The sequence below is a fragment of the Rhea americana genome, unplaced genomic scaffold, assembly GCF_003343005.1.
Source record: "Rhea americana isolate MKP2758 unplaced genomic scaffold, rheAme1 scaffold_0, whole genome shotgun sequence".
NCBI lineage: Eukaryota > Metazoa > Chordata > Aves > Rheiformes > Rheidae > Rhea > Rhea americana.
Genome location: NW_028185037.1, coordinates 2,852,857 through 2,869,242, shown reverse-complemented (window position 1 = coordinate 2,869,242; position 16,386 = coordinate 2,852,857). Strand labels below are relative to the sequence as shown.

At 34.3% G+C, this 16,386-nt stretch overlaps 1 protein-coding gene across 1 annotated transcript in view; it reads left to right on the top strand.

Moving 5' to 3' along the window:
- The window catches only part of TMEM67 (transmembrane protein 67), a 31,729-nt gene that overhangs the window by 2,566 nt on the left and 12,777 nt on the right, over window positions 1-16,386 (top strand). The window contains exons 3-17 of the mRNA XM_085306437.1: window positions 807-900; window positions 2,336-2,435; window positions 2,966-3,035; window positions 3,130-3,204; window positions 3,867-3,929; window positions 5,777-5,931; window positions 6,059-6,167; window positions 7,219-7,305; window positions 9,291-9,356; window positions 11,460-11,616; window positions 11,984-12,107; window positions 13,233-13,338; window positions 15,441-15,497; window positions 15,590-15,688; window positions 16,199-16,297. Coding sequence (XP_085162563.1) covers window positions 807-900; window positions 2,336-2,435; window positions 2,966-3,035; window positions 3,130-3,204; window positions 3,867-3,929; window positions 5,777-5,931; window positions 6,059-6,167; window positions 7,219-7,305; window positions 9,291-9,356; window positions 11,460-11,616; window positions 11,984-12,107; window positions 13,233-13,338; window positions 15,441-15,497; window positions 15,590-15,688; window positions 16,199-16,297 — 1,461 coding nt within the window. The remainder of the gene's footprint in view (window positions 1-806; window positions 901-2,335; window positions 2,436-2,965; window positions 3,036-3,129; window positions 3,205-3,866; window positions 3,930-5,776; window positions 5,932-6,058; window positions 6,168-7,218; window positions 7,306-9,290; window positions 9,357-11,459; window positions 11,617-11,983; window positions 12,108-13,232; window positions 13,339-15,440; window positions 15,498-15,589; window positions 15,689-16,198; window positions 16,298-16,386) is intronic.

The following is a 16,386-nucleotide window of genomic DNA, read 5'->3' as shown; positions in this document are numbered from 1 at the left end:
TACTTCTTTCTCTCCAATAAGAAAAACTCTCAAGAGATCAGCTTAGTTGGGTAAGTGAGGTGCTTAATGACTATCTGGGTAAGGTAGCCTTTTTCCCCCTCCTGTTCATCTTCTTGCTACTTTAGAAAGACTTTGAGGGATATCCATTCATGTTTTGATCTTTTTACTGTTTCTTTTTCCTGTAATGCGGTCAATCATCTTTGATCCTAGGACAAAGCTCATGCAAAGATAAAAAGATGATAGAGAGCAGAATACGATCTATAGCAYCTTAGCATGATAAATTTCCTTCATCTCCTTCCTCGGTTTTGATCTGTTAGCCCAGCTGGTTATGAGATAACATAAGTGTGCATGAGAGCTCTTTGGATATGTGCAAGATTTCATGCAACTAWATGAATTGCTGGAGCCTGACTTAAGACTCTTCCATTTCCGTTACTTCTATGTAGGTATAGGTAAATATGACTATTTCCACGCTGTTGCATTTATTGAGAGTTTTTTTTTTTTTTGAATGTAGAACCTCTATTTCTTTTGTAAACCTAGCACCTTTAACTAACTCTTACCTTCCAGCTAGTATCTCCAGAAAAGCTTAAGAACATCTGTTTATTCTCTCTGCACAGGGATTTGTTTTGCCAGATTGTTTAGCCTGTTTTGGCTTTAAAGCTACAGTAATGTTATGGATGTTTATATATATATATATGTATATACACACACACACACACATTTTCCAGTAAATAACATCTACATCAGTCATTTTTCACAGGTATTTGGTGATTTTTAGAAAACTGTCATAATTATAAACTTTATTTTAGAGCGGAGTTACTAAAGATGGGTGGAATTGTATTAGCTGTCCTAAAGGTCTAACTTCAGAAGGAAAATGTAAATGCCTCAATAATGAAATATTAGGTAAGAAACATTTGCAAATTCTGAAATATTACTATTTATTTTGCTATTTGATTTATTTAGACATGTTCTGCTATTAAACAACAAAGGAAATTTAACATATGCTTACATTTCTAGTTTAAAAATGAGACATTGCTTTTTGTCTGAAACTTCATTTCTCAAAGACAGCAGATAATCTGTATCGCTATTCATTGCATTAAAAACTATTATGCAAAAATTCAAAATGAATAGCAATACATCACTTCCTTTAAGCTGGCTGGTGTTGGAGGGAGAAGTTAAAAATGAGACAAAAACAATGTCAATATAGACAAAAACATAAAAATGCTTTGATGCATATAATGAATAAGCACTTCTCAGTACAGCAATTGCAGATACATTAGTGGGTGGAACAGAATAACCTGAGCAAGCAAATTACCACGGATTAAAATCAGTACATTTCATGCTTTCCTGAGTCATGTCCCTGTATCTGTGCTTCCCTGAAATATGCTTCCATATATTGTGACTCATTCTTGAGGTTCTCTAATAGTTGAAAATGCATTTCAGTGGACATACACAATTGATTTTAACATTAATTTACTGTCTGTGTTAAGTGTATTTTTGCTTATTTTTCATAGTATCGAACTGAGAGCAAAGTATATTTTTTACCAAGGATGTAAAAAGCCACCSAGGAGCTTATTATTTCGCTAGTCGTTACACAAGATCAAAAAGACATTCTGTCTCCATATAACTCTCTGAATAAATATTTCAAAGCATTGTCCAATTGTTTAYATTTTTAAAAGATTGTACTGTAGAGCTGCTGTATTCCAGGTGGCTAATTTAAAAATTTACTAGAATTTTTTAAAAAGTTAATACCATACCCTTTCCTCCAAGCTTCATGAGMGTTAAAAAATACATTCCACATCATATGGTAAAATACTGAAATAAAGCTGATTTCATATTTCCTACCTGCAGAACATCARTACTGTAGTTCTTTGATGTTGTTTGTAGGTCTTTTTTCATAATGAGACTTGAAATCTCTTGACAAATGATACRATTGTTGAAAGATGCAGTTTTGCAACTTGAGTTTGTGACAAATTTCAMAAAGCATTTCAGATGAAAATTAAAATATTTTAGTAATTTGTAAATTAAATGTTTTGAGTGTTTTAGCTTTGCAATGAAGTCTTGAAGGAACAGCAATGCTGGACATGAAATAATGSTTTTTTCATTAAAACTATACTGCACGTGCATAAATATGAACAACATGTATCTTTTATACATATATGCATATGCATTTATAGTGGATGTTATTTTCAAGTATTGCTCTAGAATTTTTTAGAAATRCAATCTTTGCATTTATTTCAGGGATCTATGTAGATACTTTCTTTTTAGCACTATTTTTAACCTGCATGACATACTGTGCATCATACAATTTTAACAGTTGCTTTTATTTTCCACTTAGTGGAAAGAACTATAGATGGCATTTTGCTAAATGAAGCATTATGTATACAGTGTAATGGAAGTGAGCAGTCCTTCTCTGCTTCAGATGCCTTAGGAAATAGGTGAGTACTCTTGTTCCTTCTGTGTTGATAAATTTGAAATGGTCACRATCTGATATTTAAATGGAATACTCTTTATGAACAATCTGTATCTGTGAGACAGAATATAAATATTTCTGACTAATAGGAATATTTTTTTGCATCTACTGTGTACATTTTTAATGCTTAGTGAGAGTTTTAAAAGCAGTGAGTTARAAGCTCATATTAAAATCATTTTGTTCACTTAAGTCTTTATATGACTACACATTTCTTTGTTTCASTCTGAGTATGAGCAGATTTTGAATTGGAAACATAAACAAAAAACAAAATCTTATTTTGATAATTTACTCTYTTATTTCTTTGCTACTTGACTGACAATGGAAATAAATTGGTACTGTTGTTTTTTTGCATTTCAGTTCTAACTATGGAAATTTCTCACTGTGTTACCAGGCCTTTCTTGTTTGGAAGACAGATTTGGTAATCTGTTTTCACTAAGTACTAAATCTCATACTTAACTACAGTTTAAATGCTTTCTTCATGTTTGTGATCTATAGATGTGTAAGATGTGAAAAAACATTCATCAATGCAAGCAAGTCTTGTGACTGTAGCAGCCCGAATATTTTAGTAAGTACAAGAAGGCTTCTTATATTGATGTCCAGAAAACAAATGTTATCTTGACAAATGTATAAATTTACTTTTTCTATTTTTACCTTTTCAGACTGGGGGATTATGTTTCAGTGCTAGTGAAAACTTGCCCCCAAAGGGAATTGCAACTGTTCGTTTTGGACAGATAGTAAGTGTGTTTATTCTGATTTTTTTTTTATTCTGAGGCATTCTCATTTTTTATTTTCAGTACGTCTTTAAAGTCTGTTTCTAAAAGCAATTTTGCATGTAGTTTGTTGTTAAATGAATTAGAACCCTATTGAAAAGAAAGCAAGAAAAAATAGTCTTCAGTTGTCCTGAAAGCAAATATTTGTCTTACTTTCTGAAAATATCTAGTCTTTAAATAATATTTTATTGAAAAAATGTCTTTTCAGTTGTTTGCAGTATATTTGAAAGCTACGTTTAGTTCGAATATGAGTAGTTATAAAGAGCAGATTGTAAATAATGAATTTGGCAAACTTGGTCATGATTTAAGTTTACTACAGAGTTAGCACTTTAGCCTTAAAATTTTTAGCACTTACCTTGTGTAGTAAACTCCTTTGTCACAGAATCCACGTTCAAAGCTTAAGTTTTACCACTCCGATCCTGTGTATTTTGTCTAATTTAGTGAAATAAAGCAAATTATTGTATTACAGTTGTGTTTTGACCTGGTCTGGTTTGATTGACATTCCCATGACAAAAAACTGTTACAAAAAATTAGTGCGTCATTTGGCTGACATACTGTTTCTCGGATTATTACGCATGGAGTAAATTGTTCTGAACAAAGACAGTGAAACAGTTCCTTATTTACAGGGTGTAACACTGATATCAGCATGGTTTCTGAAAAACCTACAAGCCTCAGCCTCTGCCTGTTGGGTGAGTTTTTAATATGTTTGAAGTTTGTCTTTTATATAGAGCAATACTCTTGTGATAAATCTTAAAATACTTCAGACATGGGGCTTTAATCGTTGGAAGTTAACTTGCTTATTTTTAAAGAATATTATTTTGAAGTGATGACAGCATATAACAAGGAGAATATATACAGAACATTTAGAAAGAAGAGTAGGCACTAGTCGGTGTTAATACAAGTCGTTACAATTGAAAACTTCACAAGGTGAATGGATGCTAACAGAGAGGGTTTATGTCAATAATAGACACATAAGGTTATGTCTTGTAGAAGACCATGTATATAACTAGAAGAAACGAATTAAATCAGAAGTTTTAATAAGGAATAATTTTAAATCCTGTGACCCTGCTTTTAAAAAAAAAACAAACAAAAATGCTGTAGTAGTCAATACTTAGGTGAACTGTTGAATGTATTGGGTAAAGGATCAGTCAGAAAATTTACTTATCACATCGTATTGATTAACAGCTGGCTTGAGGGCTTTCAGTTAATCATTGTGTTCCATGATAGAAAAGAAAAACCGTAGAACGAACTATCCTTTTTGACTTTGCTCTGATTCATGTATGCAAGTGTTATTTAACATCATACAGTTGTAGATGGCAGTAACSGTGGGTGGAAGACTGCCTGCAGCAGCAAGACCATGCAGATTTGCAGAGGGATGTACCTCTACCTACTTGATATCAACTCTCTTATTGAACATCCTCATTGTTAYTCATTATTCCTCTCCTCAGGTTTGGACTTTAATGTCTCATGCCCATCTTTTCTCACCACCTTATACACAGTATGTGTTCACCTACTTACTCTCTCATTCCCACAAACCAAGACCATACTCATCAGTTCTCTAAGCTTATCCTCTGTCTGCTTTAGCTTGCCTGCTCAACTCTTTTATCAATGTCTATAAGTACCTGAAGGGAGGGGGTCAAGGGACGGGGACAAACTCTTTTCAGTTGTCCCATGTGACAGGACAAGAGGCAATGGGCAGAAATTGAACCACAGGCAGTTCCGCCTGAACRTGAGGGGGGAGTTTCTTCCCTGTGAGAGTGACAGAGCACTGGAACAGGTTGCCCAGAGAGGTTGTGGAGTCTCCTTCTCTGGAGATACTCAAGGCCTGCCTGGATGCAACCCTGTCTACCATGCTCTAGGTGACCCTGCTGAGCAGGGAGGTTGGACTAGATGATCTCCAGAGGTYCCTTCCAATCTTACTGATTCTATAATTCAGAGGTGCTATCTGGATGCATGTGCAATGACTGGGTTGAGACACAAAAAAGCACTTGCACACAGATACCAGGCATCACCTCTGCCTATCACATGGCAGTAGTCTGTCTAGCAAAATTTAACATTGATATAAATGCAGCAGTTTATAAACAACAGAACAGGGTGTGTACTAGTACTGAAAAGGTGATATTTACCGTGTAGACAACTGTAATACGCTGTCARTCTTAGATCTGTGATGGAATCATCTTTGTCATGCAGCCTGAGAGGTTTAAAGATTTTGATTCTTACTTCACCTTTTTAAAATCAGATTTTGAGATTTCTATCATATTGTAGCATCTAACTGTTGTAACTAAAATAAACTCTGAAAGTCAGTGTGTCTTATGTATTGTAACAGTATTGATTTCATACTGCCATCTCTAGATTAGAAAAATGCAGAGCCTGAATAGCTGGAGGAAGATATTAGGTGTCAACAAAACAAATCACCTTCAAGGAAAATCAAGATTTTAGAAATGGCTTATTAAAGATAACATCAATTTTATAAATGCCTCACCAAAAGGAAGGTTATACAAGTACTGGTATGTGTTTTTGTGTTTCTTTACTGCAGTTGTACTCCAATCTAACAGCATGCCAAGCTCTTGGAAATATGTGTGTGATGAATATGAACTCATTAAGTTCTTCAAGTACTGATGCCTGTGGTTTGTTTCAGTATATTTATGCCAACACAGCAAGGCTAGGCATTGTTCATTCAATATCCTTCTGGTAAGTTACCTCTTCCTCACTTTGTAATAAAAATGCCTTATAGAAATTAGTATTCTGAATGTTCTTTAATGTAAAACATGTAAAACRTTATATTCCTTTAGAGAAAACAGACTGTAATTGTTTTTAGGAGACATAATTTGCCATGGCTATATTATGGTGATCAGCCTGGATTAGCATCCCAAGTGCTCGAGAAAACACATTTTCCTACAAGCTTCAGTTTTAAAGGAACAAATAAGGTAGGTGTTGGGTAGCAGACACGGGGAAGCAGAGATTAGGAAGGGGACATAATAATATGAAAAGATATTGTAGATATGGCTTCACTAAAGATAATTTTTAGGAAAATAATGTAACAAAACCCAGTGTGAGACCTTTTGGAAGGGGAAGGCGATATTTATGTACAAAATCTCTAAGACAGGTGATTTTACTGACTTGCATTCATTGACTCACAGATTTCATTTGCTAAGACTCAACAGCCACATACTTGTAAGGCCAGGATGTGCATGCCTAAGTGCTGCRGCCAGGATCAAACTGTGTGTGGTGCAGGGAATCAGAGATGCCAGTTATTAAATCATTAAGTCCCTGGGGGTTCTTCTTGATTGGCAGTGATGAACTCTTATTTGGGCAGATCTTTTATGCCCTTTAGGAGTTAAGAGTTGATAAAGCATTGACTTGTGCTCCAGAATCTTGCTTACTTCAATTTCCATAAATAGGGAAGGCTGCAGCTCCTCATTTTTTTTTCCTTGTTTGAAATATCTACATCTTTGTAGCTATTGCCTGTTTTCCTGGTGAAGTAACAGGAAAAAAGATTGTATATGTGATGTGCTGTAACTCTGCTGCAGTCCTCTTGGCATCAAGGTGCAGCTTCTTTTGCTGACAAGTTGTCTGTGCCATGGTTCTATCACAGCACATTCTTCAGTTTTATTGCTGGACACAGTGTGCTTTATCAGTACAGGCTGTTTAACCCTTTGCCTTCTGTTACTTCTGGTGCTTACATGCACRTATTTCCGTTCATACTTCATTCATACCAACTTTAATATTTTTGTTACAGACCTCTGCAAGTTGAGTTGTATTAGAGATATATTTAGCATATCACTCCAGCCCAAAATTTTCATTTCGATTTTCAGTGAAGGTATAAAGAGTTGAAAAATATATTAGAAAAGTAAACTACCATAACATATAAAATCAAAGAGTTCTAGGGAAACATCAAATTATGAGACAGTGGTCCCTAAAATGTATGGGTCCATGGTATGGCAGTTTTATTTGTTTTTTGTATTTTTTTGCCATCAGGATATAAAGCTGCAATTTATTGCAGCCTCATTTGATGCAGCAGGAAACTTTCTGAAGTGGCAGAGTTTGGAAGGAGGAGTCTTACAGGTAGGTTTGATATCTAACTACCTTTTGTTGATACTGTGATACTTTGGTTGCCTTTAGCCAAGTTAAGAGAAAAGCCAGGAGTTTAATAACGACAGTGGCAGTTCAACCTTAATATAACCACAGAATTAGATTAGGGAAAATAGTCTTTAATTATTGCTCAAGTTGATCTCTCTCCTTAACCAGATGTAGAAACACAGCAACATTGCCCTTATTCTTTTTATTAATATAAATTTTGAATATTGGAAAGCTCTGGAAAGCAACAGTGTTCATTTAGAACCTGTCCTAGCTACTACCTCTTTCTTGCATTCAGCATACAGTTAGTTACTTGTGTACTTAATTTATTATTAGCCACCTTCTTGTTGATGAGAAAAGTGTATTCTTTAGCTCTCAGTCCATGTACTTCCACAGAAGATTCTGGAAGTATGGACCTATCGGATACTATTACTTGTACTCCTCATACATTAGGGGGATGCCAAGCATATCAGTAGTTATGTTACTGACAGGAGAAATAGGAAAACTTGTGTACCAAACCATTTTTTTGTTGCTGCTGCTGCTGCTGTTTGTTTCCTTTGCTTTTAAGTATAAAACACACACTTTACCCAGTATCTGCCTRGCTTGTTCACAGCATAAAGTTGTAAAACTTAGTGTGAGACATGGAAAGGGGGAGCACTAGAAAGAAGATTCACAGTATCCGTGGACCCTTGGATTTCGTTGGCACACATATATTCATCTTCAGCAATAGTTTGCTGTCTAGGGTGTGAAAAGTGCAGTGAAGATGCAAGTACGAAGTGTAATTAGCCCAACAGTTCAGCAGAAACTTGCAGCTGTGAAATGCACAGGCTATAATCTCTTTAGCAATCCAGTGGTGATCTAGCCACTCTCAGCAGTCCCCTAGGCAGTCAGCAATGGGAATAATGCCCAGAACAATTAGGAATTGTCTATCCCCTTTCTAGGCTCTTTGTGTTGCTTCTTGGAGCAAGGATACTACTCAAGTCTATCTACAGAAGAGCAGTTAAGTTTCAGGAAATGGCAGTGACTGCTATTTCTTTCAGTATTCTCTCAGGATGAACTGTCTTGCGTCTGCCTCCCAAATTTAAAGGAAAACTAGTGTCAAAAAAGCAGGTCATTAAGCCTATTACTATGCATAGAAAATGAGATGTTCTGATGGAGATGTTAAGGGTTTGTTTGGACACATTAATTTCCCAAATGCAAAGCTTTTAGTAGCTATCAGAAATGAATGTGAAAGGAATAGCTGTACCATTTGTAGCCTTTTTAAATGCAAAAGATTATGCATGACTAAGATGTGACAGTACAACATCAGTGCAAAATTGTAACAATTCCTGGCATTTCCATTGCACTCTAATTGGATTGTGTTTCATAGAAATTTAGACGTGCTTTCATTTTGGAAAAATGGTTATCCCTCCACTAAGTACAGTCCTCATTTAGTTAGAATTTGGCCTTTTTTTCATGTGTTCTGTTCAAATGACTTGTTCTTTGCAGAAAAAAGTTATACTGAAAAAGAAAAAAAAATCTTGTTTTCTATGATAACTCTGCAAATATTAGCTTGAAGGGGAAAAGGTGAATGTGGACTTCTCTTTGCATGGGATTCTTGCGTTTAACAGAAGCCCTAGTAAAGCTTGGGGCAGCACAGCACTGTGCATTTAACATTCAGTGCCAAAAAAGGCTATTCTTGCCTGGTTGGATGCTCCAATCCACAAATTCCCAGAAGTTCAGTGACAAAACTGCAAAATAGTACATGAGTGTAACTAAGCTAAAACATCATTTTAAGAATATTAATGTTATTTTAGTAATTGTGTTTTCTTTTCAAAATCAATCTATCTCTTCTTAAAAACAAAACAGAATAAAATTCAATGCATCTTATTAGAACTGTGAGTGCATAAACTGCCTAGGGTACCTGTGAATATTTCATGCTGTGAGAAAATTTTACCTTTGAATTAGCCTAATTATTAATATGTCTTGTTCAGCTTTGTCCTGATACTCAAACTAAACTGAATGCAGCTTATGTGTTTGGAACAACTTATGAACAAAATGTAAGTATGAGAGAAAATGTTATAATGAATTTCCAATTAAGTCAGTTTACATGTCATCAGTAATTCAGTGCTCATTGAAAGACCTCAGGCATTGAACTTCAAGCTGCAAGATGGATTTTCTTCTTGTGCAGCTATTGTTTATTCTAATTTCTTAATACTTGAGTGAAATAAATGTGCTTGTTAACTATTGAAATACATGCCACAAAACTTTTACTACATCAGACTGCCAAAAAATGAAGCTGTCACTTGCACAAGTGAGACTATTGACTTACCAATGGAAGAACATAATGCCTTAATTTTGATAGTCATGTGCTGTGTTTTAATTTCTAATTTTCCTGCCTCTGTCTTGGCCAAGTTGCATACAGAAACAAGATGTAAGGTCTATCAATCATGCCATGCCTGTCAATCATCCTGATTAACTCTTTTATATCATAGAATCAGTAAGGTTGGAAGGGACCTCTGGAGATCATCTAGTCCAACCTCCCTGCTCAGCAGGGTCACCTAGAGCGTGGTAGACAGGGTTGCATCCAGGCAGGCCTTGAAGATCTCCAGAGAAGACTCCCCAACCTCTCTGAGCAACCTGTTCCAGTGCTCTGTCAATCTCACAGGGAAGAAATTCTCTCTCATGTTCAGACGGAACTKCCTGTGGTTCAATTTCTGCCCATTGCCTCTTGTCCTGTCATATGGGACAACTGAAAAGAGTTTGTCCCCATCCCCTTGACCCCCTCACTTCAGGTACTTATCCAATTGATCAGATCCCCCCTCAGTCTTCAGCAAATTTAATGAAGAGATTGACATCTCCAGGAGAATGAAGTTCCTAGAARTTTTAATCAAGCAGATGACTCAGGAGAAGAAAGAGATTTTTTTACTCTCTTAACTCTGGGAAAAGTTGTATTGGAAGTTTGCACTTATTAAACACCAGCAAAGCCAGAGGGGATAGAGCAGTTTTAATGGTCCCTACAGTGATAAAACTTGAGCTTGTATGTATTTAGATGCCAAAGTCAGTCAGCCATGGACACAACTATGCCTGCAATAAGGCTTCATTAGTTTTGACACTTACATGTTAAAAAGGGAAATCATAGTGTCTTTTGGGGGTGAATAGCTAGTTTATTTGTATAAAACTCTTGTATGTGTGCATGAAGAGTGCACTCTGTATGTGTGCACAGTATCTAAAACTTATTTACCCATTAATATTATTAATTAGCATGTTTACATTCAAAACCATTCCCCACATTGAAGTGTAAAAATACATTTATTCTTGCTGCTATTTGGATAATGTGAAAGTTCTGTAGTGTAGTAGCTGTCAAAGCTTTAGTCCTTGTAAACTACAAGGTTTACCAAATAATTTTGACAAATATCTTTTTAAATTTTTTTACTTTATAACTACTTATCATTGTAAGTGATAAATTTGTTTAATCTGTATTTAAGCACAGCAGACAATATAGAAACTTATTTTCTATTTGGATCATTAAACTAGTCTAGATTGATTAATATTTTTTGTGCCTTTTTTCCCCCGAAGTTTTGTGTTTACTATATTGATATGTAGAACCTGTTGTTAAGATTTAACAATAGTTATTATTGCTGGGTTTAAACCTGTAAACCTGTAAATATTAACTTACTGAGTATTACTGAGTATTTTTCATATAATTATTTTCATGGACTGTATACATCTTTTTTTTTTCCTCACGGCTTTAGAGAAAGTACAGTTGAAATGTTATATGACTGTTTAAGGATTGCATGYAGTCATACACAAAATAACCTATCCACCTTCATTTCTGATTTCTTGTCTTTAGTGTTTATTCTGTTTCAAATTATATGTCTGTGACATTTCCTAGGATATGTTTTCCTAATCTATTGAAAATAGAATATTAGCAGATTTTAATTCTGCATTAGTCATTCTGGTCAGTTGTGGTCATTTCCAAGAGCTTTGTGTAATATCAAGAGTACTTCTTAATTGCTTATACATAGCTGAAATGCTTTGTCTTCTGCAAAGTACATGGGACAGATTTCACAGTAATTTCATAGGGGAAGAATCTACAACTTATTAAGAATAATTAAATGGCTAAACTGATCTTTTTATTCTAACATTTTATTTTCCTCTAGTGCAAAATTTCAGTTTCAAAGATTTTACTGGATTTTGCTAATCCAGTCTTTTATGATGTATTCCTTGAATATAATGATGCTGAGGGACAGCAGTATCTTTGGGCTGTGCCAGTTTTAAACTTGAATCTTCAATATAATGAAATGTTTGTGAATAAAGGTAAGAATGCAATAGAAACATTTCTGTGAAATAATCTAAATGCCTTCAAAGCATTTGTATTAATTACAATCATTGAGTTTGTTTTTAAAGATGTGGTGGATATATCCACCATAACTTTCCTCTTTTAAGAATTTAATATTTTGTGATCAAGATTGTATAGTATTATGTGCAAGCTTTGGTTGCATACACTGGCCCAATAATATTCCCATATAAGATTATCTAACTTCATAATATATTTTTATATTGAAAATAAATCATTTTACATCTTGAATACAATCATATTTATCCCTTTTAGTAGATTTCTTTCTTTTGTTACTGAATTACATTTTTTTAAATATTACGTGACTCTACTCATGCTTTTTCAAAGGCAGCAATATGAACAGCTGGCTTTTGACTCGTCGATTTTTTTTGGTGGATGCACTAAGTGGAAAAGAGAACGATTTGGGAAGACTACCAAGAATAATTCGAATTGCTAGCAAAATAACACTAAGGTGAATAAATGCATACTATACATGGTGAGACAGATAAAATAAAGCCAATCTTGTGCAATCTGTATTTTATTGCCTCTTAAAGGAAAGTTTTATTATTGTGGTGTTTCTAATACATTTTTTTTGCTGCTTTTCCCATTGTATACATAAAAATAGCAAGAGTGGGTTGTTTTGATGATTAAGTAAGAGTACATAATACTGATTTGAGGGGTTAAAATACTGTGATTACTTCCCTTTCAAGTTGGATTAGACTGTGCATAGAAATTAACAGACATTCAATCACCTTTTGGAAGCTGGTGGTTCTAGAGGCCTCAGAACTCCTCTTTTCCAATGTGTCTGTTGCTGACTATGTACAGATGTTGTTTCATACAACATATTTTTCTTTTGGAGTATTTCTACAAGCTGTTGCTTATAAATATTGTCATACAATCCAGAATAGACTTGCAATCGTTTAACTGCAGTTGTGAGATTACCTCTTAGGTTCATTACTGCTTCTTTACCTCAAGTGGAACATGTTCTGGAAGAACTTTTTTTCCTTCTTAACGTAATATCTTTCTCTGAGATGACTAAACAAAATTGAGATCTCTCTTGTACTTACTGCACTTCTTTGCAATTTATTAGTTATGAGTAGCAAGGACTATTGGGCCATACAGATAATCATCTTTAAGATTCATTTAATCTACTAACTATTTGTTGAAAATTATGTATTATATTATTTCAAAAAATCAGGATCATTCAGGTATCCTAGGAGAACCATTGAAAAAACAATAGTGCTAGAGATTTAAACTACATAAAGAAAAAGTAATTGTGTAAAATTTTGAGAAGAGTCATCTTTGGAATTAACTTCATTTGCAACTATTGTAATGTGAATTTTTGTTAAAGATTGATATAAGATATTTTGTTACAAATTAACAATTCTCCCCAGATTGAATATATTTGCATATATGTCTTTTATAATCTAGTCGCTTTTAAAATATGAATTACCATATCATTGTGTTTGTAACTCATATTTTATTGATGATGTTGTTTTGTTTGTTTAGTATTTTTCTATTAGTATAAGTTTCAATCAGTGCTTCCAAGCAGCCCATCCATTTGCTCGGTTAAAAATAATACTCTGTATTTCTGCAGTATTCGTCTGGCATCCCCTACTCAGAGGGGARCTATTTACCCACCTCTAATTACTATTGCTTACACGGATGTACTTATCCAAAACCCTGACACACAGAGTGTGATGGTGAGTTCTCTGCGCTATTTTGTTTGATCAGAATTGTTCATGGTGCTTTTAGTTCTGTCAGAATTCCAGTAAAGTGAACGAGGTTTTTCGAATGTGAAATGAAATAAGCAGTTTCTAGTTCTACGCAGTTTAGAAGCTGCAAAATTTCACTAAAACTTAAAGCTTTTAAAACAAAGCTGTTCAGTTTGGGTTTGTTTTTATTATTTATCTTATTTGAGTCCTTCTTAAATTAAAATACCTAGTATTTTACAGTTGGTTGTATATAATGGTAATGTATATATAATGTATATATAATGGTAAGTTATGCCAGAGTGCAAATTAAAAAAATGTATGCACAGAAAATAACCTTTATGCAGTGAATTGAAAGCAGCAGCAATTTAAGCACAAAATGCGATATTTTTCTTAATGTTGTACGTTAACAGGAGATGATTATGATACAGACATTTCAGGTCAGTTGTGGTTTAAGTTAAGATTTTGACAATAAACCTAGAACATCCTTTAGTGTTCTGCCTGCTGTGCTTCATTATTTGCAGTAGATTTCTTAAGTTTTAAAGTAAAATAATCTAAAATGTGTAGCCACAAGGGTTAGAGACCAGCTTGGGGAATCTTCCTTGTCTTAAAACCAAAGAATTCTGCTGTGAGAGGTGCAAAAGAGGTATTGCTTCCTCCTTCTGCCCATGATAATGGGCAGTAGCCCAGGTGGGAATATCTGAGAGGCCAATTCATATGCCTTGGTTGCCTATTAGATCACACTGCTTAAAAAAAAATAAATAAAATGTTAAGTTTAATATAATAATCATTATGCTATAAATAAATGCACACAGACTGCTAATATTAACATTTTTTGCTTATCAACCTTCTTCAGTGGTTCAGGCTTCCAATACTGAGTGACATCTAGCTAGACATTTCTGATGCTGGAAGCATTCCTATTCACTGGCTGTTAGCTGCATGAAAGGGAAGAATAGACTGAGAATAAGAAGGGTCGAAAAATTAGAGTGAGACACTTCTTCCCTGTTTATTTCTTCCCTATTTATTCCCTGTTTATGCCTTTATTTAATCACAGAAACAGGACTGTTTTTATAATATAATCCAGTTAAATGGAGATGGCAAGAACAACTGTTTTCAGTTTGTCTACTTTGTGCTATTTTTTGATTTCCTCCCTACATGTAGGTCTGATCTACATAGGTGGTGTCAATTTTGGATGCATTTTGCATGCATTTAACAAATTTGATGCAAAGCCCTCTTAAAAACAAAAAGACATTACACTTCATTACAAATTCTACAAACTCTTGATTTCTGATAATTGAACATATTTAGTCTCAAATCTAAATAAGGTGATAGCATTAGCTATGACAGGAACAAATGTTTCTGGAAACCAAGACACTGTGCATTAGCATGGGGATTCTTTTTGTTTGTTTGTTTAAACYGAGTTACAAGTTCTATTCTTTATAATACTTCATTAACTTTATCCTTACAGATAAGTAACAAAGACTTCGGCCAAAACATTGTAAAACCAAGTTCTAGTCCTTGTACAACTCCTTTAGAAAAAGTTAAATTAGGTTTTAGGTTAGAAAGATATTTTAGCTAGAGAGAATAATTTTGATGTAGTTTAACAACATTTATTTCATTCATGCTGGAAAAAATTGCTGCCTAAGCTATGTAGGAGCTCCCTTTTTAATTTTGCATGTTAGTGTAATTAAATTTACTTGAAGTTGCTCTTAACACTGTTAAAAGGGAAGGTATCAAACACTTGAAAATGCCTTTTTGAAGCAAAGTATGCACAATTGTAAGGATTATAATCAGGTGCAGCTCCTAACTTGGGCAGAGCGGAGGTCCATCCCCAGCATTATCCTTGGTAAAATCTTGTCGAGGTTTCAGTTATCTCCTGTGTTAAGCGTGGCAGAGCACATGCCAGCACCAAGTCTGGCACTGCAGCACATCAGGTCAGTATGTGTAACTGGAAGAGGATGTACACTGCAGCTCTACAGTAGTCCTAGATGAGGACTGGCATCAACTAAAAAGTAGTAAAACACCGCTGACTATAATCCTTATAGCTTTTCAGAATTTCTATACATACTTACTTTTCATATTTTAATATTCAGGTTTCCTTCTCAGTCAACTATGAGATGAATCAGTCAGAGGCTCAGATTCAGACTGATGTAAGTAATTGYCCTTTAATTTGATGATACTATGATTTGCTTATATTTTGTCTCTTTAAAGATACCTGCATATATTTTTTCAATCTCTTCAGATCACATTGGGTGTATTGGGTGGACTCGCAGTTTTATGGTCCCTTCTCAAGACTGCAGGCTGGAAGAGACGTACTGGAAGCCCTGTAATTGACTTGCAGGTATAAATAGCTGGTGACCTAAATAAGGACATGTTTTCCTATCTTTAAGGAGACCTTTGGTATCATATGGTATAACTATTTTGTTTCTTACAGTAACTGAAATAATTTATAATTGTTTAAATCTAGCTACATGGAGCTAGGGAGTAAGGATCCCTTGAGGAAATAGGTTTTTTGCTTTTTTTTTTTTGGCTTCTGACGTCATTTAGGAAATAGTTTTGCTAAAAGGGCACAAATACACGTATTTATAAACAGAGCAAATGTGATCAGTTGAGCTGTCTTATTAGTTTTCAAATTAATTTTTCTTTGAACGAAGACCAGGTAGTAGGAGTTTCAGATTTTAAATATATCATAAATATGTGAACATACAAGAAAAATTCYGTTAGGGCTGCTTTTCAGTAATAGAGTTTACTGTAGTGTGAGCTGCATAACATTTTATATGAATATATTGTATACGTTAGTTAAACAGTTTTTAGTTTTACAGGTTTGTACAATATTCTTTYATAATTACAGACAGTCTTGAAGTTCTTACTATTTTATGCTGGAGATCTTGCCAATGTTTTCTTTATCATCACGGTGGGCACAGGGATTTATTGGCTTGTGTTCTTCAAAGTAAGTCTTTTTCCAGATTTTGTTATTATGAACACTTATTAATAATGCATACATTTTAAAACAAAAATTCATTTCTTTTCTTTCTTTTT